The 27961-nt window shown below is 33.2% G+C and overlaps 1 protein-coding gene across 2 annotated transcripts in view; it reads right to left on the reverse strand.

Moving 5' to 3' along the window:
- The window catches only part of LOC149411875 (uncharacterized), a 358391-nt gene that overhangs the window by 210870 nt on the left and 119560 nt on the right, over window positions 1-27961 (reverse strand). For both annotated transcript variants that reach the window (XM_089646228.1, XM_089646227.1), the window contains exon 2: window positions 22646-23191. In XM_089646228.1, coding sequence (XP_089502354.1) covers window positions 22646-22703 — 58 coding nt within the window. In that variant the 5' untranslated portion in view covers window positions 22704-23191. The remainder of the gene's footprint in view (window positions 1-22645; window positions 23192-27961) is intronic.

Here is a 27961-nt window from a genome sequence, read left to right on the forward strand (position 1 = left end):
CCCTATTTACATGTCAAATGTTCGCGATCAACATGCATGTTAACTTTTTGATAGCACTTTCTTTACGTAACCATACGATTTTTTTAGTATTTGCTTTAGGTACTATAATCAATCATATTAAAAACCACAAAAAAATTAATAAAATATTATAAAAATGCTAATGCAAAAATCTCCCATGGCTGACTCTAAAAGTTAATTTACGATTCTTATGAACATATTCATTGACATCCAAAATAGGTAATTTCTTTACAAATATCAATACAAATTTTACATAAGAAAGCTGCCGTTCTCGACGCTGTGGGTTTTACATGGAGATTTCGAAATCAGACGATAACAGTAGTTTTCATCAAGAAGTATCAAAATTCTGCGAGGTGGTAAAAGGGTATGGAGCGACCTTCCAATTGTTCTCTTGTCCTCGTTGTCCATTATCTCTTTCTTGTCTCAGATTCGGAAAAACAACCTTACCTTATACACCTGATAGAATTAAAGATCGTAAAAGGACTTACGTGTTTTATTTATCACAAATAATAAATCTGAGTAATTCGTCGGCAACGACACATAATTACTACAATCTCGGAATAAAACTGTAGATTTGTAAAAAAATCAATTCTACACCGCTCGCCGTAGACACCCCTCTTTATATAAGTAGATTAACGACAGAATTGGCACAAACTGTGTAGATTCATTGATGTTATACATATTCGTAATATACATCACTCGACTTAATTTAATTATCAAACTAATTTGTGTTATTAATTTTACAGTTAGATGTAAATGTACAAACCTCATAGTTCATTATGAAAATGACACAGAGCAGTCAAGAAATAGAATCCATTACTACGCTTATTAAAGTTTATGTTGGGATCCATAATTAGCGTACCAAATGTCGTCCGGTATTTTATAAATAATAAAAATATACAACACGCTATTTCTAAGATAATTGTTTTAAACAAGAAAACAAGTGAAAACTCAGCAACAGTCTTAAATGATGTAACTCTCGCTTTTTTATCTCGCGATCTTAACGATACTTGGATTAACAAGTAGCGCCTCAGTAATCCGCCCGAGGCGACAGTACCAATTCCAGTAGCGTGAACTACATATCGAATACTGTAACACCCTAGTTCTTAAACACTGCACTCTGCACTCTAGCCCCTGCACTTAACACCAGGCATGTCAAAGTCACGGACCGCAGTTTTTATGTGGCGCACAAGGCCTTTAGATGCGGCTCGAAATCTCATTAAAAAAAAAACAACCCGGATCAAGTAGTGCTGTGTTTGTCACATAACATCGGAGCTGTTATCGAAGTAACGTTGTGCTATATCTGTCATCAACTGACACGTCCTCAGATCATCACAAAACTCCCTAAACTTTCTCATCTTTTATGGCCATAGATAAGTTTTTAATTCACTAAGACTGGTGCGATAGTGCAATCCCAGTCTACCCATTAAAAAGAAAAAAAAGAGATAAATTACAAATGAAATGAAAAAACCTAAAAGGTACCTAATTTTAACATAAAATAAATTAATCACAAATGTTATTATAATTAAAATTAAAGGATCGTCCATCAGGGTGGTCACCGCATCAAATGCATCCATCGCTCATATAGTAGAGAGCTCACTCAGATGCAGCCACAACAATGTTGTTGTTGGTTGACTTCTGTGTTCTGCCCCAGAAGCTGGTTAGCCGGTAGTGAAATTACTGCATCCTCCCTTCTGTGAACATCGAGGAGACGCTGCAGATCTTTAGTAGTTGCATAAGTTGCCTGAGTGCGTTGTCGTAGCACACCCTTATCTTGTCCCATTGCGTTACAGCTCAGATATGTAAATGGCAGTGCATTATGTCTTAAAAAGTCATTTTCTGACATCTTCGCTACCGTGAATATTACAAAAATAGTTTTTAAAGATATAAAACCAAGCTTTCTCTTTGCATTTAAAAGTTTACATGATTTAAATATTTAAAAAAAGTGAAGGTCGTGCGGGAATGTTAAATCATTATAAATAAATCTCTAATATGACAGATTTTGTACCTCAGTCTAATGTTTTATTATTATCTTGTATAGGACAAATGATTTTTTAATTTTATGGACGTTTTTCATTTGGAAGATATGCTGGTGTAAGACAAACGCAACACAATAAATAACATGATCCATACGAAAAACTGTTTTAAAGAATCCTTTGCATGTGGACAATCCCAGATTTGTGGGAAGTTGACATACAGATTTCCGTGATTTCAGCTCATATGTACGAAGTGACGAAGCCTTGCACAGAAATATGCTACGTGCAGCACTGGTGTATTTGACAGATTAGAAATAAATTGGGGATCCTAAGGACGTTAGTCATGAAGTCGTGTAAAAACAATATTCGGTGCGCGGCCCGAAAAAATGGATGAACCTGCGGTCGAGTTTGTCCAAGCAGGCCTAAAAAATGATCTTTCCGTGGGGTTTATTTTGATTATTTCAGATGAACGTATTGCTAAAATCTCAGATGTTTATAGAAGAATCCCCGGGTAGTTACCAATTCATCTTCTAGAAAAATAAAATCTGGTGCTTACCGCTAATTTTATCGATAATACTTGATATGCTTTGAGAAGAAATTTTCAAGATATGGTTCAACACTCCTGCTTTAGGTACACCGTAAACCTTCACATACACGTAGAGTTTATATAGTCTACGCCCTGTACTGCTACTATTGTAAGCAGTACACACAGAAGTTGTCCGGTAATGCATAAAGTTCAACACCTCGAACTTATTCAGTAATATCACACAAAGTTTCCCTGTTTCCTTTCAGTGTTGCCAGGCCGGGACACTTTCAGTAACTACAAACTTGCGATTGGAATGGAAGTAGAGATATTATTAATTACAGGTAGGAACTATTGAAATAAATTTAATTATGAAATGTATATTATTCGTACCAACATGATGAAAGGCATTTCATCGTTCATTCAGATTATTTTATTCTTATATTTACAGCTATATGGTAGTTGTGTTAAAAATTGTTTTTTTTAATAGGGGTTGCAATAAAACGGTTTATTAAATTTACACCAAACTATTTTTTTTAATATCAATAATACTTATTTCAGTTGTCTGTGGGTGAAATGTTAGTTATTCCAGGGTGAAAATTTTCAACTCAGATTTGCTATGAATTTAAGTGAAATTTAAAAAAATGAAACTGAATATTCTTACATTTCAAATTTAGATCTTGAATAAATAAATTTACCAAAACATATTGATTACAGTCCACAAAATTGATTCGCATGCGATGTGCGACTAGTCATGTTTTTTATTAATCTGAAATATAAACAACTCACATCCGTTGGAATCCCTCTAGAAACATTTGAGATTTTTATAATGAGTTCATCAGAAATACTTAAAATGTGAACACACCTTTATATCTAGTGTAGCTAGGTAGAATGATTTACCACTTATTGAGTAAACAAACTGACAACCGATAAGCTACGCGTAATTGCATACATTATTCGGTAAGCTAGCGAACTGCATTTCGTTTACATCAAAGCATGGGAAGTATGATACACACGAGTTTTAGACTCTTGTAAAGGTAAACATGTTAATTTTTATTGAAATATGTTCTTACTATGTAAATTTAAACATTATACTGTATTTTATAAAATAAATAAAAATATATTAAAAAAAAAAAAAAAAAAATGATTGGACTAGAATTGTGGTGAATGAAATATGAAACGCTGGTGGTGGCAGCAAAGTGATTTTAGCGAACCATTGATTTTGATTTAACTAGAGTAGTCAAATCACGGTTTTAGAATCATTATAAAATTTATTTGAGCTAAGTACAAGCTATTATTTTATCTGTGGTTATCTGTGATTATCCAGCACAACACGCTGAGCCACTATCAACTAGCTAAATGGCGAAATAAAGTTTACCGCCCTTCCCGTCAATGTTCAAGTATTTCATTATTATACAAATAACTTAATTACTACTCGCGGCTCAGCGCGTTGTGCGGGCGTCATGTGGACGAAATATTAAAAAAAAAATAAAAAAATAACGATAGTAATATAGGGTATTTTCAAGAACTATGAATTTCGTTAAAACCGTTTGGAAGATTAAATGTGGAATTTTAATATTTTCATTCACCACATTCCGAAACGGTTCCAACTGGCCACAACGTTATGGTGACATAGAATACGTCAATGTCTGGTAAGATGCCTTTCACTAATGTCACCACATGGCGTGACGTGAACGCCTCCGAATCACGAATAAAAACGAACATGTCGTTTTGGCGACAACTCGGAAAAGGTAAATTTTAAATCGTGTTAGAAAATTAATTTTTTAACATATAAAATATGACTTTAATTACAAATTTCAATTTAAATAAAAATACCTACAGAATCGTAATTTTTTCGCGAATGAAAAAAAAACACAAAAACAGTGAACATACCCTATTCGGACACGCACCCAGATTCTCTTACGAAAGAGTTTTACCGGAACTGGAATCTTTACCAATTGACCTATTTAGAGCCATCTATTACATTCCGTCATTTTCATCAATCTCTTTACACCATTTTAGTATTATTACTACGATTATCTTCAATATTATTGGCTCTTTTTGGCTGCCATCTTTTTGGTATGATTGCAAAGTTCTACCCGAATATTTATAGCCTGGGTGTTGCATAAACATTACCAGTAATATATACCGGAAATCTTTCAACTTTATTTTATTTTGAAGGTCAAGTATGCAAATTTTCATCAACCTCGGAATACTGTATGTTTGTATACAAATCAAATCCACGCAGCCCGCCCGCCCGTAATAAATAATCAACTTTATATATAAGTCTCACAGAATATTCTATTTATTAGGATTAACTAATTGAAGCGCATAAAACTTATTAAAAAAAATTTTAACTCGTGTTTTAATTTCATCTCGGAAGCTCACCTCGTTTAGTCTATATTGATGCAATTCACGGAATGGTGCCAGGTGAAATCAAAACTAAACGGAACCGTTTTATTCATGATACTACGTACGAGTAGATCGGTTTACAGATGATTCATTTTCAATTCAGTCTAATCTTTTTTTAATACATTGATTTATTATTTTAGATGAGACATGAAGCGAAACGACTTGAATTGACCTTCAACTCTCCCAACGCTCTTACTAAAACCAAATACCCTATAATTAGTGGCGCCTCGTGGCTTTTGAGCATGATAGAGTGTAAGTTTAAGAAATTCGATAGTTTTGATGTTGTTTAGTCAAAAAAGATTTTTTTTTCGTAAATTGATTTTCGTTTGAAGATTTTCAGGAAATTTCAATTTGGCCGTACGGATTTCCTGAAGGTCTTCATACAAAAACCGAAATCTCGAATAAAAAAAAAAAAAAAATTACACTCATAAAGCACTCTATTACACTCAAAAGTCACAAGCCACCACTGCCTATAATATGAATTAACCGGGTCACTGGAGCCAGGATGCGGCTAATGGCCTCCGCCAACACGTTGGTGACCGCAGCCTACCAGCACCAAGCGCCACTACTGAGTGAGCGCTGGGCCCAAGCTCACTCAAGACCGCGCCCTGCATAGTTGTTAATTACTTTGTTGTTAATTTATTCTCTGTCATATATTATTTTCAATTTCACATACCTACTGTACAAAAAATATGTATACATATATGGGACGTGTGGGATTGCACTAACCTCCCCACATCCTGGATAAAAATTATTATTATTATTATTATTATTATTATTATAATAATACGACCAACTCCAGTGAGATAGTGGGAATTTCAACAACTCTAGCCGCTAGAGGGAGCTATGGAAACTAGCATGTTGACTTTGACATTCCTTTCAATGACGGAAAATTGTATTTATTTAGTATTTGGTGGCGTTGTTTTCGTTTTCTAATTTGTATTTTGATTAAAAAATGGGTTCCTTGGTTCGGTTTACGAACAAACACCAAAAACATTCCTAATTCGTAAGTAGGGACACCTACATAATTAAAAATCATAAAATTTATTAAATATATTTTTTAAATAAAAATTACGAGTTATAAAAACAAAGTAATGTCACGATTTCAATATCAGTAATAATAACTTTTTTCACGCAGGTGGGTCCCATAATGTTGAAAAAAATGCCAATAAGAAAGTCACGACAAACAGACACGACAATTTCACATATTAAGCTTTACTGAACCATTCACACGGTGACGTGCAAACGAATTTACAAACATACAAAATGTATAAAGGACTTATCCTTATAACTAAATGGTGAATAAAATAAAGGATCTGCAACTCTAAATATATCTCCAAGGTTAGTTTTTGAGATGTGCGTTCAAATACATCAAGCGTCAAGCATTAATTTTCTAATGTGAATACCACAAATCAAACATTGATAAAAAAATGTTTTGAGGTCGTAGAAGTTTTATCAGTGCATGATACAATTGAACTTGATAAAAATTTACATGCGTTTTTTGAAAAACCTAATTAATTAATTTACACCTTTTTTTAATTGAATATGAACGTAAGTTTTTTTCAGTGTCAAAAGTGGTAAAATCAATTGTTCCTTGGCTGTGACCACCTGTCCAAATAAGTTTTTTTTTTACTCATCTTCACCACTTTTATTTTTTTTAAAGCTGTATCAGCTTATTAATATTTATAACAACATGATGATAAATGGGTCTCTTTAATTTCACTAAACTAACAATCGAACCTTCACGCCGTTTCTCTGCAGGGGTAACTAGAGAGGACGGACCGCCAAACAACTCGGTCTTGGCACACACTTCTTGCCTCACTCACATTCATACATCGTCTCATTGTTATTCTGACCCTAGACGTGGACCTATTCGAGTATTTGGTTCACTTGATTATTCCATGTGTTCCTCGGACGTCTCCGACTTTTTCTACCTTTCACATTTGCTCTTCGCGCACTCCTTTCTATGTTCGTTCGCGTCATATATTCTCATTACACTCCTTTCTACGCTCATTCGATCTACATGCCCAAACTATCTAAGCGTCTTTTTCTTAATCTCACTCATTATACGTACACCAGCCTTGCACTCACACGGTCATACATGGTTTTATCACATATACGTCTCAGAGACTTCATTTCTACAGCATTCAATCTGCCTTCGTCTATTTGTGTTTCATACCTTCCACATATTTTTCCGATAATCCGAAATCAATGATTAATTTGTAGTTAAAATAAAATTTCTCCAACAATAATGATGCATTGAAACGTTGACATCTTCACAAATAATATTATAGATTTATCTCACGGATATTAATTTCCATCGCATACCGATAAATAATAAGCTTATTAACTTCACGGGGTAGTTTGGGGAAATATAAAAAATAATTAGTTCCCCGGGACTACATTTAATTAATAATCTCATAAACCGCCCAACCTTCCCCCTCCCACCCCTCCCAATCGCCCAATTCAGGACCATCATCAAAAAGCCTTAAAGCTTATTTCCGGTCTCATGAATATTCAATTCTTAATGCGCTTACTTCAACATATTTTTTAAGGTAAGTTTGAAAATTAGGCACGGGACGAAGGATGAAAGAATGTCTGTAATGCGTAGGTTATTAGGTTGCAAAGGCAATTTTTTATCAAACGCCATATTTGTAGTGAGGTAATTTTTTTTTAATTTTGGGACATACTGGTACGAGAGAGAGCCTCCGTCAGTAAAAAAAATTATGTAAATTCTCAGGGCTTTAATAAAATAAAACTGATCCCCGTCGTCAAGATTGAACCGTATCTTAGGCACTTCACTATATAAAAAAGGAGTAGTCCCAAAAGAGATCCTTGAGGAATTCCAGGGAATACTTGTAGTTCTTCAGAGATGGCATATCCAATTTCGGTTCTTTGTTTTCTATTTTTTAGGTAATCCATAAACCACTGTAGTTCATAGACATGCATTTATATGTCCTTCAATTTTATTTTAGTCTTTTTCTGTCCATCGTTTCAAAAGCACATCTAAAATCTAAAAATACTGCTATTGTCACATAATTTATTGCTATTTCACAGGAACATTTGGTTCTTATCCCAGATTCTTGCCTTATTAAACGTTACTAATCTCTCAATAGTATATGATAAAGTTCCTTGCCGGGTTTGTCTGTTTGTGATCTTAGTTCTTCTAAACTACGCAACGGATTTTGATTATGTTTTCTATATCATTTAGATAATTTCTTGCGAAATGTTCATACATAAAATAAAGCGCATTATATGTATAAGAAGTAGGAAAAATTCAATGTTTTGTAATAAAATAATAAATTTTTTTTTTGGGAGCTTACATTGACAACGCTGACTAAATCTTATGAGATACATCACAATACTGTACTACGGAATTGTATATCTTTAAAAAACCTACAGAAAAGTCTGCCACGGTATATGTCTATTTCCTAAGGATAACCCCCAGAAATTTCAGGTATACGGTATATGATAGAAAACAATTCCGCCAACAACGCCGACTGAATATTTTAAGTGCGTGGCAATAATAATACCCTTGTATTTATTTATAAGTTAACCCCTCACGATGATTTCTTCGGTTTTGCGAAAAAACAGTTTTTACCTGTAGAATTAATTTTCATCGTGAGGGTTGTCAAATGATCAAAATAATGCAGTAATTAAAAAAAGCATTAGTTACAAATTAAATAGTTTAATGTTTGCTTTAACTCCCCTTCTCTGAAAGGGGTTAATACAATTCCCCACAATAAAGAGAAAATTGTAAAGTTTATTCAGATATTTAAACAAACAACTACCTACAACGTAGTTTAAGATACTTTGCTAAACACATTGCTTACCAAACTGGAGACTCCAACCTGGAGAAATTCTTAGTCACTGGCAAAGTGTTTGGCAGTAAAAGCAAGCAGAGGAAATTCACCAATGCGCTGGAGTGACGAAGTATCACTGACATCCGATACGTCAGTGTACTTGGTTCCCAACAAAGACAGAAACGCGAGGAGTGGAGGATCCTTGTTCAACATAAAAAAATTGGAGCGGTAGTCACTATCTTCAGCAACGAGGGGCGGATTCAAGAAGAAGATGAAAAAACAACATCATTTACCTAAGCCTAAAGCAATACACATTGCCATAGATAGCTACTGAATTATTTAATTTTTTTAAGATAAAATAATGCCGAAGGCTTGGTGTCTAGCAAAACTTGAATATTTTTGAGCTTTATTAGCTGAAGTCCCCGACGTTGCCAGGTATTTAGGCAGAGTTTTTAGAAATCAGATATAGACAGTAATTTTCTTCTTGTTTGAACATCAAGTGTGCAAAATTTCATCAAAAGGTATCACAATTCTGTTTTAAGTGGTGGGACAAGAAGATGAGGTGTTTTTTTCTAAATCTCATATAGACAATCATCTTTATCTCGTTTGAAGGTTCAGTGGGCAAAATTTCATCAGTCTCGGAATAAAATCGTCGATTTGTATAAAAAAATAAAGCCAAACCACCACGCATAATCTTCATTATATTGTACATCGTGCTCAACGCTCAAACCGTGAAACTTTGTGGATGGTTAAGAAAAAAATGTAATTAAAATTGCCTGGTGTAATCGTAGCCTTACTTTGGCGAGTCATGCACGTGCTCGGATAGCAAAATGGCAACCACCAAATTTCAAATAAAAAATACAGCTGACCGAGTAGGAAGAAATATTAATTATACAGGTATGTTTATATGAACGATTTGTAAACCACATCAAAATAATACATTTATCGTAACCTTAATTTATTTGGGCATTAATGAAAAAAAAATTGGGAATATCGAGAACTTTGTAGTCAATTTGTTTGAGTTCACTCGGGGTTTCGGCTTTTTGACGATTTTTTTAAAACCTGACGTTGCACGCGTCCTCTCATTCACAATCCCGTGGACATAATTTAGGAAGTTATCTGGCACAGTTATCTAACGACGGAAGCAGACAACTAGAAGCTGTAGCCGAGGCAAAAGCACCGCTCTTCTTTGTTTCTACCGAGATAAGATACACAAGTATATTTTTATATTTGGCACGGCGCCCCGTCTAAACAGGCCATTGATTTTTACAATGGGGCGTATTAAGTTAAGTGAGTTTATATTGTTACAAGCGGTGTCGGATCTTGGCAAAACAACACGAATTCCGACAGAATATCGGAGGTTCGATACAATAAATTTTGTTTTGAGTCAATTAGAAGCCATTTCGGTAGCCTAGAATACAAAGGGCTTATTATTTGTTTTGCAGAAGTTTCGGAGCGCACTTTGAAGTCGTTAAAATTTAGTTACGTTCGGGAGATGAAACATTGTAATTGCTCTAAAAGAGTAACGAAATTATGTAGAGTGCACAATGAAGCCGTTTTCGGTAAAATTTTACCGTGGATCAACTTGATATTTTCTTTTAAATAAAGAAATAAAATCTTATTGAAATTTTCTCAATTCATTTACGGAATTAATTTTTTTTATTTTTGATAAATTTTTTATTGATGAATGTAAATTTATTTAAAAATAAAATACCAAATAACGTGACTTTGAGTTGATAGCTGAATACTTTTGGAAATAAGTGCCATCATCAGAGAAGTATTAAAAATATTATAATTTGTTAATTTTTGTGCATAACGTCATGAACAACCAAATGCCAAAATATTTTAAGAATAAAATTACTTTTAATAGAGATGTTCATAATTACGAAACCAGAAATGTAAACAGAATTAGATTGCCACATGTGAAAAAATCAAAATCACAGAACTGCCTAATGTACAAAGGACTAAAGATGTACAATTTTAATGACTGAAAGTCTGAAGAATAAATGTTTTTAAAAATAAATGTTATGTTTATTGTAAAAATATTTAAAGTTACAAAATCAAATATTATCCTTATTATATTAGTTCAAATGTTGTATAAACTAACTCAATAGATAATTTTAAAAAATGTGTTGGATAGCCTTGATATATACCTTAGAACGGGGTACCCCAGTAAGATCACATTCTTTTCAACAGTTGTAAAAAATATAAAAAAACATAAATAAATATATGAGATCAACTTTCCTTAGTATTTATTGTTGTGACAATTTTTCTACCGTTTCAGGTTAAAATTCTACTATAATTAGATTACCCACCATTGGTAACTTGTTGACATTTTTTAAATTTATTTATAATGATTTATTTAAGTTTTTAATAAAGCAGGACTCGGAGGATAGTAGAATCCCAATCTGCCATATAACATGATATACACAGGGTGTCCAGGGGTAAAGTGCGCTTATTTCAGCGGGGAAGGGGGTGATTCTAAATGATACTACAAGTCAAATAGATTAACGACATTCAAACGTTTTAAAGTAGTTTTTAGTTTAACCACTGACCACCCTATACATATTCAACTATCACATTATTGAATAGCTTATGTTTTTAAAATGAATCTTTTTTATGTATAGATCTGAACTTGTTAAAGATTTTAGTAGTGTGTCTTTGAACGGAGGTCATTTGAGGTCACTGCACAAAAGTTTTTTTTTGTTTCTTTTTTTGTTTTTCCTCTTCATCGATTTCATTTAGCGTGCACAATTTTTTTTTCTTTTATTCTGTGTACTTAATTAATCTTATTTTATATAGTGTTGTACTTTGAGTATCAGTAACTATCATGCATGTAAATGGCACTTGTGCTGTTAGTTCTAAATTAATAAATCCAGCGTGCCATAGTAGATAGCAGTGACGCTGGTATAAGAGAGATAATATTATTACCATATCTATCAATAATTCTTGTACGATGGTAAATGAATTAATGTTGCTAAAGGCAAGACACCACCATTTGAAGTGGGGGGGAAGGTTGACTAAGGCTGCGTGGTAGGGGGAGGGTGGAATCAGCGTGTGGAGAGAAGGATAAGGGGAAGAATGCGGAATTTGCGTGTTGACATAATTTGAGCACACTGCTCGCATGGCTTAGGATATGGAAGTGCTTCCAAATTACTTAGCTCCGGGGATGACATATCCGTGTGTTGGCGGAAATACATATAATATGAAAGTTAGTCCTTGGAATATTATATCAAAAGCTTTGTAAATGCGAATTGACTATTCAGAACTTGACACGAATTTCAAACGGAGCAAAATCAGCTTGATAAATGCATTTGATTAAATTAATTCAAACGAGTATTGAAACAGTTTAATTAATCTATAAGTAAATGCTTGGTTTTAGGTAACTTTATTGATAAATTTTATTGTCTACCGGTTTTGGTACCTCCGTACCATCACCAGGACAGTTATATAAATTATCTTATATTTTTTATAACTGTCCTGATTGTACGGAGGTACTGAAACTAGTAGACAATAAAATTTAAAACAAAGTATTTTCATATTATTTATTTAAAATGTCAAGTACAATGTGTTTGCTTCTTTTGAAAAATTAATCTACAAGTATCGTGCTTTATTGTTGGGGCATTATGCCGTGCTATTTTTTTTCTGCCCTGATGATGAACAATGTAGCGTTCTAATAAGGAGAAATAGCGACAAGGCATAATACCCCAAAAATTCATCACGATAATACTTTTTCCGTTAGAATCATAAATCATAGGATCAATCTAAAATTAGTCTTCCAAGAAATTATGATTTATGATATTGTCGCTAAGGGGAAATGAACTTGTGACCTTCCGACATCTAGCCGAGTAGGTACTCTTACCAGCTACTGTTACTGAGCTCTTGGACGTTATGACCCTGTAAAGTATTGAAAAATCAAAATTCATTTGGAGCGCTTAGGGCTTCGAAGAAAACGTACTAAAATAAGAAGTAGATTAAAGTTTGACGGGGAGATATGTTAACACAAATGAAATATTTAAAAATTATAATAAATAAGCTATGATTGTGAAAATATTTAATACAACTTAACACATTCAAGGGCAAAAATATCTTTACAAATGCCTTTACGTTGCATTTAAAGTTACTCTATGATTTTTTTCATACCTATAAAATGTTAAATAAAAAACAAAATTTGTTTTTAATAATTTTCGGAGCCTACTTTGCAATTTTTTCCACTGATGGAATTTTTGTAGAATTATCGTTTCGGCTCTACAAATGAAAGATCTTCTTTGAAACAACACTTATTTTTTTAAAACTGTATAAAATCAAAAGATATTTTATCTAATTTGCAAACTCAATTTTTACATTCAAATTTGACAAAAATATATTTCTGCATGGTTTCACTCATAGTTTGTTATAAAGTGCTACGTTCTCAAAAAATACATTATGGTATCGAAACTTATCTGTGTAAATATTCAGAAACAAAGTTATAAAGTAGAGTTCAGCAAAAGTAACTTTATTGAACTTTCAATATTATGGAACCACAACTAAACAAGTTACAATTTACAGTCAGTACCTTGTTAGATTATTGATATCCTAACTTTTGAACTAACTATATATACAAGGGGTTGAAGGATACAATTGATTAACTTCAATCAGTGATTCCTGACTTATTTGGAATGTGTAAATGAAATTTCGGTCTCCGGTGAGATTTAAATGTTTTTTTTCAATTAAAAAAAAAAAAAAAAAAACAATAGGTACGTATTGGAAAAGTAAGGTCTGTGTGAGGAGGTGGGTGGTGACTCGGCAGTGAAAAACAGTGAAAACAAAAAAAAAAACATGCAGTCATTGGAATCCGAAACTTTATTTATATTTTCCACTCCAAATAATGTGAAGAATCACTGGTTAAAGTAAGGCAATTATGTGCCTTAAAACATGTAAATTTGCAATAACTTATACTCGCTTCTTAATTAGTCACACAACGATGAGAAATGACAACCTAATACCCTAAAATTAAAACCATATTTTGTATGAAAAAGGCCACGCAGCCATACATCAATGCACGCAGCCGTTCTTCTTAAATCTTAAATTTATTTATTTACACATTTAACAAAATAAATTTTAGTAAGAAAATTAAATTCAATACCAAGAAAAGCTTTGTGTATAATATTAACATCACACGGAAGATCCCGAGGCTATCAATATCAGTGAAAATTTAATTTTTGGGGTTGCTTTATCAATAAAGAGTGTATTTTTAAAGAATTGAGTTAACCTCGGTCTTGATGAGTCCAATGTTATGGGAAGGAAAAAACATAGAAAGCATTCCATATCCAAACTGTTGAGCACAGAATGAATTCTTAAAATAATCCCTTATCATATTATGGTTAATGTTACGGAAGGAATCAATGTCGTTATTGCTAGACATTTAGAATATTTTTCCACGTATTCATAATGAGAAACCCATAAAACGCGCCACACAATTGTCAAATGTCAAACTCAAGAACTTTTATCCGATTCTATCGGCCGCGTATCGCCGCTAAAAAGCAAATGTCAAGGAACATACTTTTGTACGGTATCCCTTTGACTTTTCGAGGAACATGAAGTCATTTCAAAACTCTTAACGTAACTTTCCACAAGTATTTGATCGTTCTTCGTTCTTGTAATTATCATATTAATCGTTCCGTATTACGTAGTACGTGTCACATATTATTATTGTGTATTTACGTCCGTAATGCGGAAGACGTGTTGCGTTTAACTATTTGAAAGCTTTACCGCAGCAATTAGAGACAGGGGAAACAGTTTGCACGCAGAGAAAGTATCGAATAAAATTCTTCGCAAAGTCAAAGGTTAGCGGGCGTTTTTGGAGCTTCAGACTGTAGACAAATATAATTAAAACATTCACAAAGCGTTTGTAGGAACATAAGAAAGATAAGGTAGTGGTTGGATAAGAATAGGGGAAACTTTTAATCGAAGAACCATTCTATTCTAACCCAACTATATCTTTGAATCATCGAAATATATTATAAAGTTTAAATAGCTTCGTGGTAACTTAACAAATGTTATAACGGCTATTACTGTCAGCTAGCAAGCAGTCAGTGTAGAGTTGATAATGCAGGTAAAAAAATATCCTTCACCGTAAGTTCAAAGGTTGCAAGTTCAAAAATGGGCGTACTCAAGTAAATTTAATTTAATCTATTAGGTTTGTTGTATGTTTAATTAATAATAATAGATACGATACCCTAGCGCCATTAGTTTCACAGAACTTGAACAATTTTTAATCAAATTTCAAAGTTAATATTCAAGTTCCAGTTGAAATAATACATTTTTTTTGGAATATATAATAAAATCATTATATATAATTCCAATTAATCATGGTTTTTTATTTGTTTTCTTTGGAGTCTTTGAGCTTTAAATCTAATATGGAAATCAAAAGACGCAATGTTTTCTCTAAAATACTTTCAATTTAGCTAAAACGTTGTAAAAACGAAAATATTACAATTCTATGCAAATTTCTCGAGATAGTAAATTTTTTAAAGTACGACATTTATAGCGCAGCTTAAGATTTTTCCGACACTTGAAAAGATGAGAATCATTTGTGAAATTTGTGAAACTTGTTTTTCCGGGTCATATGACACTTTATCATTAAATAAAACCATAGATACAAACATAACATAACGCGCATTTTGAGATAACTCAGAACGCTTCTAAGCAAACCCGCATCTCACCACTTATACTTAGGAGATATGACGGAAGAAAATTTCATGATTTTTTTTTCATATCGAAATGGCTTTCATGGGATTGGCCAGTTGTATGTGGGCCCGAAATGTGCTATTTTGTTATCATTTTGCGGCCTTAGAAATAAAGAGTCCTATTTATTTCCTCTCGTGTTTCTCATATGCCCAACCTCCTGCTAGCAGGTGTTCCCTTGTCACACTTTACAGATTTGATCCCTGAGAGATATATTATGTTGTAGAACCTCCACATTTGAAGGCTCGACGGATGTTTGGATGTTTTAGGAGCCTGCAAAACGTTAATGCGAAAAGAAAAATGGTTTTGTTGTTAAAATATTGTATTCTCGGCGTTTTTGCAGCGGGAAAACAAACTTTTCGCGTGCCGCTAAAAGGTGGCATTTGTCACCGGAACGCGTTTAAATACATTGTCAACATTAAGAGAATTTTATAATTTGCTCGTGACTAACGGCTTTTTTGTATTTTACATTGTTCCTCGCCGCAGCTGTAAAGTCAAATTTGTAAGGTCTATTAATTTAACATATACTATTATAATACGCAGACCTCACAGCGTCCATGTATAACATGGACAATTTAATTACTTAATCCTTTGACGTCCTTCGTGGTTGAATGGTTACGATCCTCGCTCAAATTCGATTAGGTCAATTTGTATTGTTTCACATGTTTAATTGATTTTATTGTCGAGGGAGTCGAGAGAGTCCTGCTGCAGAGATCAAAGGGTCTCTCTCAAACATTCTCTCTCAATCCGGCCTACCACGCAGGAGGTAGACAGACGTATTCACATCCGCCGCCAACAACTAGACAAACCTCACCCCATGAACCCGGACAACCCTGCTAAATCATTAAAGTAGCGAACCTCTTGGAGTGACTATGACAGAGGCGATTGTTACCCACTAAATAGTTCCCGGGGTGGCGGTACATACCCGCCTCCCAAATTAAATACTTTCATATCGCCCTGAAGAAAAACGAACACACAGAATCAACACACAAATATATATTTATTTTTCTTTTCTTTCGAACTTTTTCTTATACAAAATAAGTCACAGAGCTTCATTTAATGAAATTGAGTACCTATCTGTAAAATAATTTTATTATTGATTTCTAGGTACCAGAGTTGATTATTTTTATGGCAAAATCCATTGGCTAACACAGTTGAAATCGAAAAATTTGTCATCAAAATTGATGGTTTGTAAAATACAGTACCCAAAATAAAAAGGTTCTTTAAAAGTAGACTAAAAACATAAGCATCTAAGGTTGCTTGGATGGAGTACCCCATGATGGTCCTCTGGAAACGGGATATGTTCAAATATCCTCAATAAAATGCTGCTTGCACACATTTTACACTTCTATTCCGCATTTTTTTGTGCCTATCAATGTATTCTTATTATTTGTCTGTTATTTTGAAGTATGGAATTTATTATATTGCACTACCCCTTTATACGTTCTGGAATAAATTGTCATTATTATTTACATCTGTTTCTGAACTTTTGAAAAGTTTGAGAAGTTCTTTAAACAGAAAAAGAAAAAAACTGTAAACATTTCTAATTAAATTGATTTATTCTTTCAGTTCGTAAAACAAAGTTCACTAATGATTGACGCTTAGAAAAATCTCATAACGGTATTGCTTCTAAAGTGAACTATTTATGGTGCGTAGGAAACATACCTGGCTTATTTTTGTTATTTTTTTTGGGGGTGTTATGCCGTGCTTCGATAACTCTTTCTTTAGCCAACGTTTCGGACAGCATTGCAGTGTCCATCATCAGGGCAGATGTGTTATTTTGAAACGTTGGCTAAAGAAGGAGTTAGCAAAACACGGCATAATACCCCAAAAACAAATATCTAAAATACTTTTGGCATTGAAAATCTTAAATCATATACCTGGCTTAATTTAAGTCAATTTCTGACTTTTTATTTTCATGAACGTGTTGTAGATTTTTTTTGTATATCATACACGGTGAAAAATTAGAATTGTTGATTTATTAAAAATCTCTTCAATTTTTTAGAATTCCGGCTAAAAACGGGATGGTAGGCCGTTGCCTGTTAAACTTTTAGTACATTCCTAATATATCGGAACACGTGTTCATGCATCTGTACCATGAATTGATAATTTATAAAGACAAAATCCGGAAATGTTATGATTTGAATACATTTCTCTTTTACTAAAAGTTTAACAGGAAACCTATAGAATCACTTGTTAATGACACGCAGTCCCGTTTTTAACCGGATGACGAACAATTTGAAGAGATACTTAAAAATTTGCAACATTTTATGTGGGTAAGTTTTCCTATGTATATTTATTTAATACATAAAAAACTATTATTTATTATGTATATATTTTTTAATGATAGATCAGAAGTTTTTTATAAAATATTAAATGGTTATGTGTTAAATAATACATTATAAAGATCTTGCAAAATACAATTTTTTTATGTGAATTATCGCACAAAAGTCCCACCGTCTGGAACTGGTGAGACTATTACATCCCCAAAAGAGGTATGTTGTGAGGTTGCAAGTTGTGGGGATGGGAAAGAGATGGGAAAGAGGAAGGTGGGGGAGTACCTGGCTATTCAGATCTGGTTAACAAACACGGCTCAAGCCATTTCAAGCAACGTTTTGATTCTGAATGGTGATCTTAAACCAGGGCGATACTTAGAGTATCTTCACTTTGGTGAGTGGAAGAATAGATAAGTTACTAGAAAAAATTACTTTAGCCGTGTTTTTTACCAGATCTGAGAAGCCAATTACTTCACAGTCCTGTACTCTCTCCTAAATCGCTTTCTCTTAACCACTTCCTTCAGCGTCACAACATTTCCCAGCATAGGAATGCCGAAGTTCCACGTATTTCTAATGTTCAAGTTCATTTAGTAACTCATATAAAAATTATAAAATAAAAGATATTAAATAAATTTAAAAATGGAAAGCGATTTAAAAATTAATAAACTAAGCCTCCCAGCGCTTAAAAGTTGTTCAAACCGCAGACCCTTGTAACGAAATACCTAATATTCGCTTAAAAGTTGTTCAAACCGCAGACCCTTGTAACGAAATACCTAATGTTTGCTTAAAATTTGTTCAAACAGCAGACCCTTGTAACGAAATACCTAATGTTCGCTTAAAAGTTTTTCAAACCGCAGACCCTTGTAACGAAATACCTAATATTCACTTAAATGTTGTTCAAACCACAGACCCTTGTAACGAAATATCTAATATTTACTTATGAACATAAATGAATCCCAATATTTGAATGAACGTATTATGAATTAAGGTCATCAAGTTAAGTAAGAATTCAAAAGCCTTTGTTAGCAGTGAGAAGTGACTCTATACCGTCCTCCTTGGCGAGTTTTCCCCACTCAATCTGAGTCCACTGCATAGTACCCTCTTCATTGTGGACTGTGCATAGAACTGTAATATTCTTGTTAAGTCTTTTGTATAACTTTAAACGTTACACAAAGTTAATTACTCTTTTTATACACTTTGTTCGGGACGGAGTCATTTTGCCCCTTTGATATAACTGCATAGATTTTCTGTTTAAGTTCGTTTAGTTCTGCAAAAAAAGTAATTTTACGAAGAAAAATTTTATAAGAATTTAAAATATTTTTTATTGAGAATGTCGTGAAATCGAATCGAAGTTGGGAGGGGAAAGATATGATGAAAGGAAGGTTTGGAAAGTAACAGTTTAAACCATTTTGATACAAGGAATATTAATTTCAAGGAATACTTTGGTTATTTATTTTCATATAACCTCAAGGAAACAGGAATATAGTGTATTTTCAATTACAAAAATAATGCGTCGGAATCCCATTCAGGCGTATAGGCATAATGTGATAGCAAATATTAGAACGAGTTTTAATATTATTGTCGTGTTATTCGTGACCAGATAATATATGCTTTTATTTTTTGAGTCCGCGAGGGACGGAGGAAGAATGAATACAGAATGTTGAATGAATGCAGGGAAAGCTTTTTTAACCCAGCACAGGATAATCTTAAACGATATGTTTGTGCTACATATAGGATGTTTTTTTACATTACATACATTACATATGTGTGTGTGGATGTATGCGTGTACACGCGTATTTACGCGCTCATACATGCATGTACACTTACACAACCAGAAAAGAGAGTTATGTATTTGATCTTTTCCTGCATAATAGCATGTCTTAGACTTCTAAATTATTTTTTTTGTTTTTGTTTTATTTTTATTTCTTCTTTATTCTTTTTATTTTTCTTTTTTTTTGTCTTCTGCTTTCTACTTTAACATTTTTATATTTTCTATTTCCATTATAATTCATTCTAATATAATCTTTCATACTTTAAACATGTATAAATATTTAATTCATATGTTAACACTAGACCTCACATACTAACTATATACCATTGGTCGCCACGAGACAGGCAGTCGCCTAGTGTGGTGATTTAATGTATCACATGTAAGAAAATGTATTATTGTATTATCATGTATTCTATAAATAAATAAATAAAATACTCTATAATTCAGTTAATTCCAGAAGGTTTGGTAACTGTACTGCATTTAAACAAAAATAATCCGATATCAATTTTAGATATTAAATGATATCTATCTAATTTTAAACTATCGTCATTGATCGCATAGGCACCGATGCATAGTTGGGAAACATGCTGAACGCGCGCCCAGCATATGTACACGGTTAAAATTTGTCACATGAAAATGGGTCGCTTCTACGACTCGTTCTTGAGTTCAACACTCGGTTGTAGAACGATTTGCGGGCCTCTGTTTTTCTTCGCTCCTACAACATGGATCTATTCAAGACCAATGTTCAATGCTTTTTCACACAGCAGCCCCAAAGATGACATGGGCCCAAACGGAAATTATTTTCCTCAGTGCATCCTACTTTCCAAGTAAGTACTAGAAATGAGATCTCCGATACACTTGTGTGATAAAACGGAGAAAAAACGCTGGATCAATGTATGTGAGCATAATAAAAATTATTGACTAAAGGTTTCTTAGTTTGTATGGACAATTAACATGACGTGTGACTAGCTATCAAAGAGCCTTGAGATGTTTCAACTTGAAAACATGAGTCGGCTATGTCAATAGTATAAAAATAGTAGAGCTGTAAGCATGAATTAGAATGAAGAACGGAATATATTGCAAAACATTATTGCGAAGTCAAATTTTATTCGACTACACATTTGTGGAAAATGGCACGATAGTGTATTTATTAAATTACCTACAAAGTTTCAATTGATGTCAGCGGAGAACTCAAGAACATGTGCTCACGTGCACGTGACATTCTAAATATCGTGCTCCATTTTCTCCTTGTGTTGAGTTTTCTATGTTGTGTAATAATTATTCAATACGAGCACTGAAATCACTTAAAGAAAGCACACAGAAACTTTTAATCGAATTGTGAACTCGTGTTTCTAATTAAAAATAATTTCACCACCCGCAATTGTTATTAATTTTTTGAGTTTATTGAATAAATTAATATTTCAGAGTCAAATTATTGAATTAGCTGGTAGGAAAACTCACACTTGACAATGTACTGCCAAAATTTAGTATAAAAGATAAGATTTTATTTACTAGTATATTTATTATTGTCATTAATATTTTTGGCTAGAGGTCATTGCTATCACCCAATAAGCCAACGTTTTTTGCAAGCTAACACTATTGTCAATTCATAAAATAGTTGTTTAAAAAATTTTATTTTAACCAAACACGTTTTTTGCACAGAAATGAATTTTTGCACAGAAAATTAATTTTTACCCGTGGCAGTTTTTACGTTCTACTAAAGCAGGGGTTTCCAACACCATGCGCCATGTACCATGGCGCCCGGGGAACGATTCGTATGTGCCCGCCACTATTCGACAATGAAAATTTTTTTTCATAAACATTAATTAAATATGTGAATTATTTTTATTTACTTGTTAGAGTTTTATTTTTTTGAGTGCCTAGGTTTATTTAATACGTTGGTATGTTTGCGATACTGTATTATGAGTGGTTCTTTTGCTGACAGTACTTGTCGCAACCTGTCTAGCAACGAGCCAGACTATACTCTTCATGCCAACCTGGAACGGAGAGTTCTATTTGCACATCACTCCTTGTACACGCAGAAAACCTGAATCACTTCACACGAACGCCACGAACTGAGCCGATGAACGCCGAAGGCGCCAAAACACATGGCACACGACTCTGCCAGCTCTGTCTGTCAGTGAAAGCAATAAGCATGACCCCGACAGCCAAATTGACAGTAGTCACGTGCTCGTACCGTCCCAATCGGTTCGTCGATCATCGGCTCACTTCGGGTTTTCAGCGTGTACAAGGAGTGATGTGCAAATAGCATTGTTGTCATTATGATTGCAATTGCTGCCCCGAGTTTGTCGATTAAAAATAGGTGGTACCCGCTACCCTACCGATATTATAGAATGTGCTCTAGAGTACAAAAAGGTTGGAAACCCCAATACTAAAGTACTATCGTAGGTACCTTAAATTTATATAAATTATAGATGGTGTCCATATTTTTTTATGTTATCAGTAGGTATGCTATTATAACTATTTTAAATATGGACAGGTAGGTAGGTTTATATTAAAAAGTTCAGTTTAAGTTAGCCACTTAGTCAAAGATAGCTATTAAGTCAAAGATAGCCATTTAGTCAAAGTAATGCATGAATAAGGATCTCAGCAAGGGTAAGTAGCCAATTAGAATCATATTTAAAAATAATAAATTACAAAAAAAATACTGCTGATGTTTGAATAATAATAAAGAAAACGGTAACGGAACGTACAAACAAATTTACAGAGATATGAAATGCCATACGGTCGAGTTAAAATAGGACTTCGCTACGTTCAGTCAGCAAAAATATCACGAATACTTAATAACACAAACACTTGATGAAATTTACACATATTGATGACGTATTTTTGTACGAACGACATACATTAACTAGGTACTCATAAATCATCACATTAGGAAACTGTGAACTTTACAATCTACGGTAATTAGCCTAATCCAGGAATATTTTTACTGCTTTGTTCCCAAAATAACTAGTTTTTCATTTACCGAGCTTAAGCACTAAAGTTGAGGCACAATCACCCCCTTTGAAACAGAGGGTAAGCCCTATAAAGTGAGAACAAAACGTGTTATAACTCACATAAAATAACAGAGCCAACGGAAACTAATGAACATCGCTTGGAGTAATAATAATACGTACCGCACAGTTGCAGGAACAGGAGCACGGAGCATGGAAGCACCTTCCTTGAAAGCTTCATTGTTTCATTATTCAGCTACCACGGTCCAGCGGGAAAGCCTTGAAGCTAAGGCTGCACCTCGGGGGTAGTTCTATATGCCGTGTGGTCAGTTCACCGCGCCTCTAGAGCACCTCACTCGGAGCGAGAAAGCATTGCATGTTTACACTGTGTTTAACACTACTAAATAAACACGAACCGAATATCAGTCAATACAGTCAAAACAACAAGCCAACCTCATAAGAAATAATCAACAGAAAACCAGCTTAACTTTAAGCAATATTTTTTCAAGTAATAAAAGTTACAACACTGTTTTTTTATCTATAACTTGATTTCGTCTATCCGAATCAAACTTGAGAATAGCACGCTGACCTCACATTTGGTCAACGAATCCAGCTTAACTATAAGCTATCTTTCTTAATTGAATAAAATGTGTGAAAAACTTTTTATTTATGGTCTAAACTAAGGTTTTTTCTTTTGTTTTCTTCAATCCAAGTCCTGAATTTCAGCTCCTGAAAGTGAAAAAATATTTGATTAGATTGTATTCCAAACTTATGAGACTAATAAAAAACACATTAAGGATTGAGAAAGGCGAGTACCAGCATCTTAAAGGTTTATTTAGTATAATTTTATTAATCTCGTGTAATAACGCTTCTCACAAAAAAGTGTTTGTTGTGAAACTCGAGACGTAAAATAATATTGACTCGTTTTAAACGCTCCTGACGAACTATTATGTTTTACTCAATATATTGAAATAATTTAATAAAACGTTTTCAGGGTAATGTTGATCGGAAATCTACACTACCCAAAGATGTATCCTTTTTTTATACAGAGTGAAACATTTTAGGATATTAAAATGAAGGGTTTTAAAATAAATTTACTTGTTGTAGTAAGTCCTTCTAGTGGTGGTTCAACAAATAAACCGTTATATGAATTTGACGCTCAAAAATGTGATTATTTGTAGCTTTATAAAAATAATGGCAATTTTATTAATTTTTATCAATCTATGCAGAAACACACAAGTCGATAATCAGCAAGCTAATGAATTCATGAGAATAAATATATATTTTTAAATATGAACAAACATTTTTTTAAAATTGAATAAAAATACCTTCATTTTATCAAAAAAAATATATATAGTATGATAAAGAATGTATTTGATTTACTGTAGCCAATAATTTCTGGCATTATTTGGAGTAAAACATGTAGGTACACGAAATTTTGGTCTCCGGTTCAATTTTTGATGTTTTTTTTTTCATTTTTCAAATTAAAACATAAATAGACTGTAGGTATTAGACATTAAAGGTTAACAAAAAGGGTTGGGTGAGGGACCAGTGATGACATAAAGAAATTTTGTTTGTTTGGTTTTGAAGAAAAAAAAAACAAAAAAGATTAAAAAAGTCACAGGAGATCAAATTTTTATTTTTATAACTTTTTTTACTACAACAAATGTCAGGAATCACTGGTTAAAGTAAGTCAATTACATACCTTAAAACCTTGTATACATACAAAAAAATTAGGTTTTTCTCAATATTTTTCCGCAAGTCTTTCAAGAGTTTTTTAAAAGCGTAATAATGTGTATATATTGTTGTTATATTAAAAAAAAACTTGCCTTACTTGCAATTATTTCTTAATTTTTCAAAGCTTGGGTTAGTATTAAATTTATGTGTAAGTTCCTATATATATATTATTTTATGTAAAATTATTACCTCCTTAACAATTTTATAATCTTAGAATATTTAATTTTTTTTGTTAATAGACAGGTCCAATTTTTGTTATAACTTTCAAATTATAATAATGTGAACTAAAAGAAATCTAATTGGAGATAAACCGATTTAAAATAAATTATCTGAATGCCATGGAAATTTTGAGTTTTATATATATGTTTTTCGCTCAAATAAGAACAAAAAATTGAAGTCAAATTCACAAAGGGTCATTAAGTATAATTTAATTTTACATTGCGATTATAACGACGACTGTAAAATAAAACCTTGAGAAAATTCAACTACAAATTGAAAATTGAATAGCGCCGGAGTCGAGAGCTTGCAAATCTCAACATTAACTTAAAGGGTGGCAAAGCTGGCAGGGGTAGGAACAACTTGGCAGGGGTTGGCATAACTGGGCAGGGGCGGGTAATAATATCGACTTAAACATCTTCTCGCGTATTTTCAGTAGCCAGTTAAAGCTCCATATTCAATTAAATTCCTTCAGCAAGCTTTAAACACCTGCTTTGCATAAATTTCCATTCAAATTATTATTTCCATTGCAGCTATTGAAAAATTTACTTTTTTTTAATATCAAGCTAGTCGGACTGTCAGCGCCCCAGAAGCAGGAAATGATACTTAATTCCATTGGTCCAGTAATCCAGTATATTGCACTACAAAAAGCAGAATGGGCGTCACAATTTTTTTTGAATCACATTACCCTATTTCCATCATGAGATAGAGAGCTTTTAAATAATTTGTTATTGCTGTTCATCTCGTGAATGAGTAATCAAGTAGTGTTTGGTAGTGACCTCATTTTAAAATTATTTTAGTAATCGATAAGTTTTGATGTGGTGTATAATTTATAGAACTTCATTAAAAAAACAAACAGAAATACTTGTAGAACTTAATACCATCATTTTAAATTTTGATTTTTTTTTTTAAATGTAAATTTTGTGTCAGAAACACCACGATATTTTCTTATCACATTAATAATACATCAAAGAAACCATTAAAGTTAATTGTCTCAATAACATACAAGGCGGAGCTAAAGTAATGCCATAAAGTGAATATGCCATAATTTTTGCAAATATCGTCAAATGTCATTGTACTTTGACATTTATATTGTAGCCAGATAAAGAATTATTTGACAACAAGCAATGGAGCGATATACACCTGAAAAACGCGGAATTATTTTTACTGTTGATTTAACCAATTTACGGTCTGTTGTTTTAACACAGGTGGGGACAAAGTAATGTCATAATGTGAATTTGCTGTCATTTTGTTAGAAATGAAAAAAATGGTTTCTGATTTCACGGAAAGTTTATTTGAAGGCTTGCACGAAACGCTCAGTCAAACGTTTAGTAATTTGCGCACGACAAGGAGGAAAACGACGACGAATTTCAAGCTGCGTCAAAAACCGACAACGTACATAACCAACAGACCGGAAATTGGTCAAATAAGCAGTAACAATAAATCCACGTCCTTCAGGTGTGTATCGCTCTATTGCCCGTTGTCAACTGATTCTCTATCTGCCTATAATACACACACATATATATAAGTACAGTGATATTTGACGCCATTTGCAAAAATTATGGCAATTTCGCATTTTGACATTATTTTTGCCCCATCTTGTATAACCAATTGTCCCCAGTCCGCAGCTCAGAGATGGTTTTAGACCCACTGAGGTTTAATAATCCTATCATCGAGAGGACTTTTTCATTATAATGACTCAATCATCTCCACGGAAAGAAGCGTTATTCAAAATAATTAATTGTCTCTCAAAAGAAAGGGGAGATAACCTTCTAAGCGATTTAAGGCTTATTTTTTTTAAATTGAAACATATTTTTTGTTCATTATTTTACTTATTTAATTTGTTATTTGAGAAACTAAGTGCTTCGATAAAACATTTTTGATAATAACTACTCGATCGAAAAATCTTTTTAATTGCATCGAAAATATTAGGACTGACATTTAGATAGTCGCTTGTAACTAGATTGCATGCAGTTGGCAATACTTTCGCCAAAATAGTAGATGTGTTCAACTGCACGGAATTAAGTAAGAAGAAGGCTATAGTAACACACCTCAATAATAATAAAAATTTAGGTTAAACGTAACTCTTTTCTTCTGATTGAATTTCTATATCATTTTAATATAAAATTTTACCCCACGATTACTATTCTACCAAACTATTAAATACATCAAACGTTTGTTAATTATGACTTATAATATAAATAATTTATTAAGATCGAGTTATCTTACCGAGGAAATTGAAATCCACATAAAACCAATTGATATCAATAGAGGTGACGCCTGTGGGGCTAATAGTGCTTGGTATCCAGTACTTGATGGCTTCACCAAAACTAATTGCAGTAAGCCGCATTAATTTAACTAATTATTAAACGGAAATACCGGCCATACGAAAATTGACGTTCTCAACATGGTACACCTCTACATGCATAAACACACACTTCACCACAATCACATCTGCCCTGATGATGGATACTTTGACGCTATCCGAAACGTGGGCTAAAGAAGAAGAATAAATTAAATTTAGCCTAAAATATTATCCCAATAGTTAAGTTGTTTATTTGATTCAAATAAATAATAATTGTTAATGCTATGTGATTAATTGGGTGATTAAAAAATTCTGTTAAAGTTTCTGTGGAATATTTTTGTACTTTTAGTATATACCCCTACTTAGGAATTTCACAGGCTCTGAAATCCTGAAACTCTTGCGCAAAATCTCTTTAAATAGTATAGCAAATAATAACGATTTATAACTTTTTTAGGACTCCCAAAAACTTCAAATTTAGGTTTCTATCAATAGTTGTGTAATATATTAAATATTTCTCTTTTCAAAACTTATTTGTATTTTTAATTTGATTTCTTGTATAATATTGAGCTATTTTCTTATTTATTTATATTTTATTGAATGCAATGCCAATATGGACTACATGCAGTAGAGAACAACCCCGCATGTAGCACGAAATAATTTAATTTAAGTCCCTTTGAGGGTTGGCAAGGCGGTGGAGTAGAGCACCGTGCCGCACCGGAGCGATGGACTCTCGGAGTCGCGCCGGGCATGCAGAAGGCAGCGGTGCCCGCCTGGGCTGTACGGCCGCGTTTAGCTTTTCCGATTGGGTTTCCCTCCATTATTCACCCTGTCACCGCGATCCATTTTTAATTAAAGACAAATCCCATCTCCGACACAGACGAGACCGTTCAACGGTTCCGTTAATTAACAGCGTTTTTTTGCAAAGCGGAAAAGAGCAGAGAATACAGGGTGAGCGACGTTTACAGTATGTTATTTCAATGATTATTTATATTTTAAGTTAATTCAAAAGCTAATATGATATAAATAACTAATAATCTGGGAATTCGGTTAGCAAAGCGGATGGACCCCAGAGTCATCCACAATCCTCTATTATTGACTCTCGATTTGACCCAACTTGATTCTTACTGGTTACTTGATTCACTGATTACTGATTTTATTCTTACTGACTTCACTTGATTCATACTGATTACTTGATTTACTGATTATTGATTTGATTCTTACTAATTACTCGATTCACTTGA

This window comes from Hesperophylax consimilis, chromosome 24, assembly GCF_061612785.1.
Source record: "Hesperophylax consimilis isolate HC1 chromosome 24, BYU_Hcon_1.0, whole genome shotgun sequence".
Classification (NCBI taxonomy): Eukaryota; Metazoa; Arthropoda; class Insecta; order Trichoptera; family Limnephilidae; genus Hesperophylax; species Hesperophylax consimilis.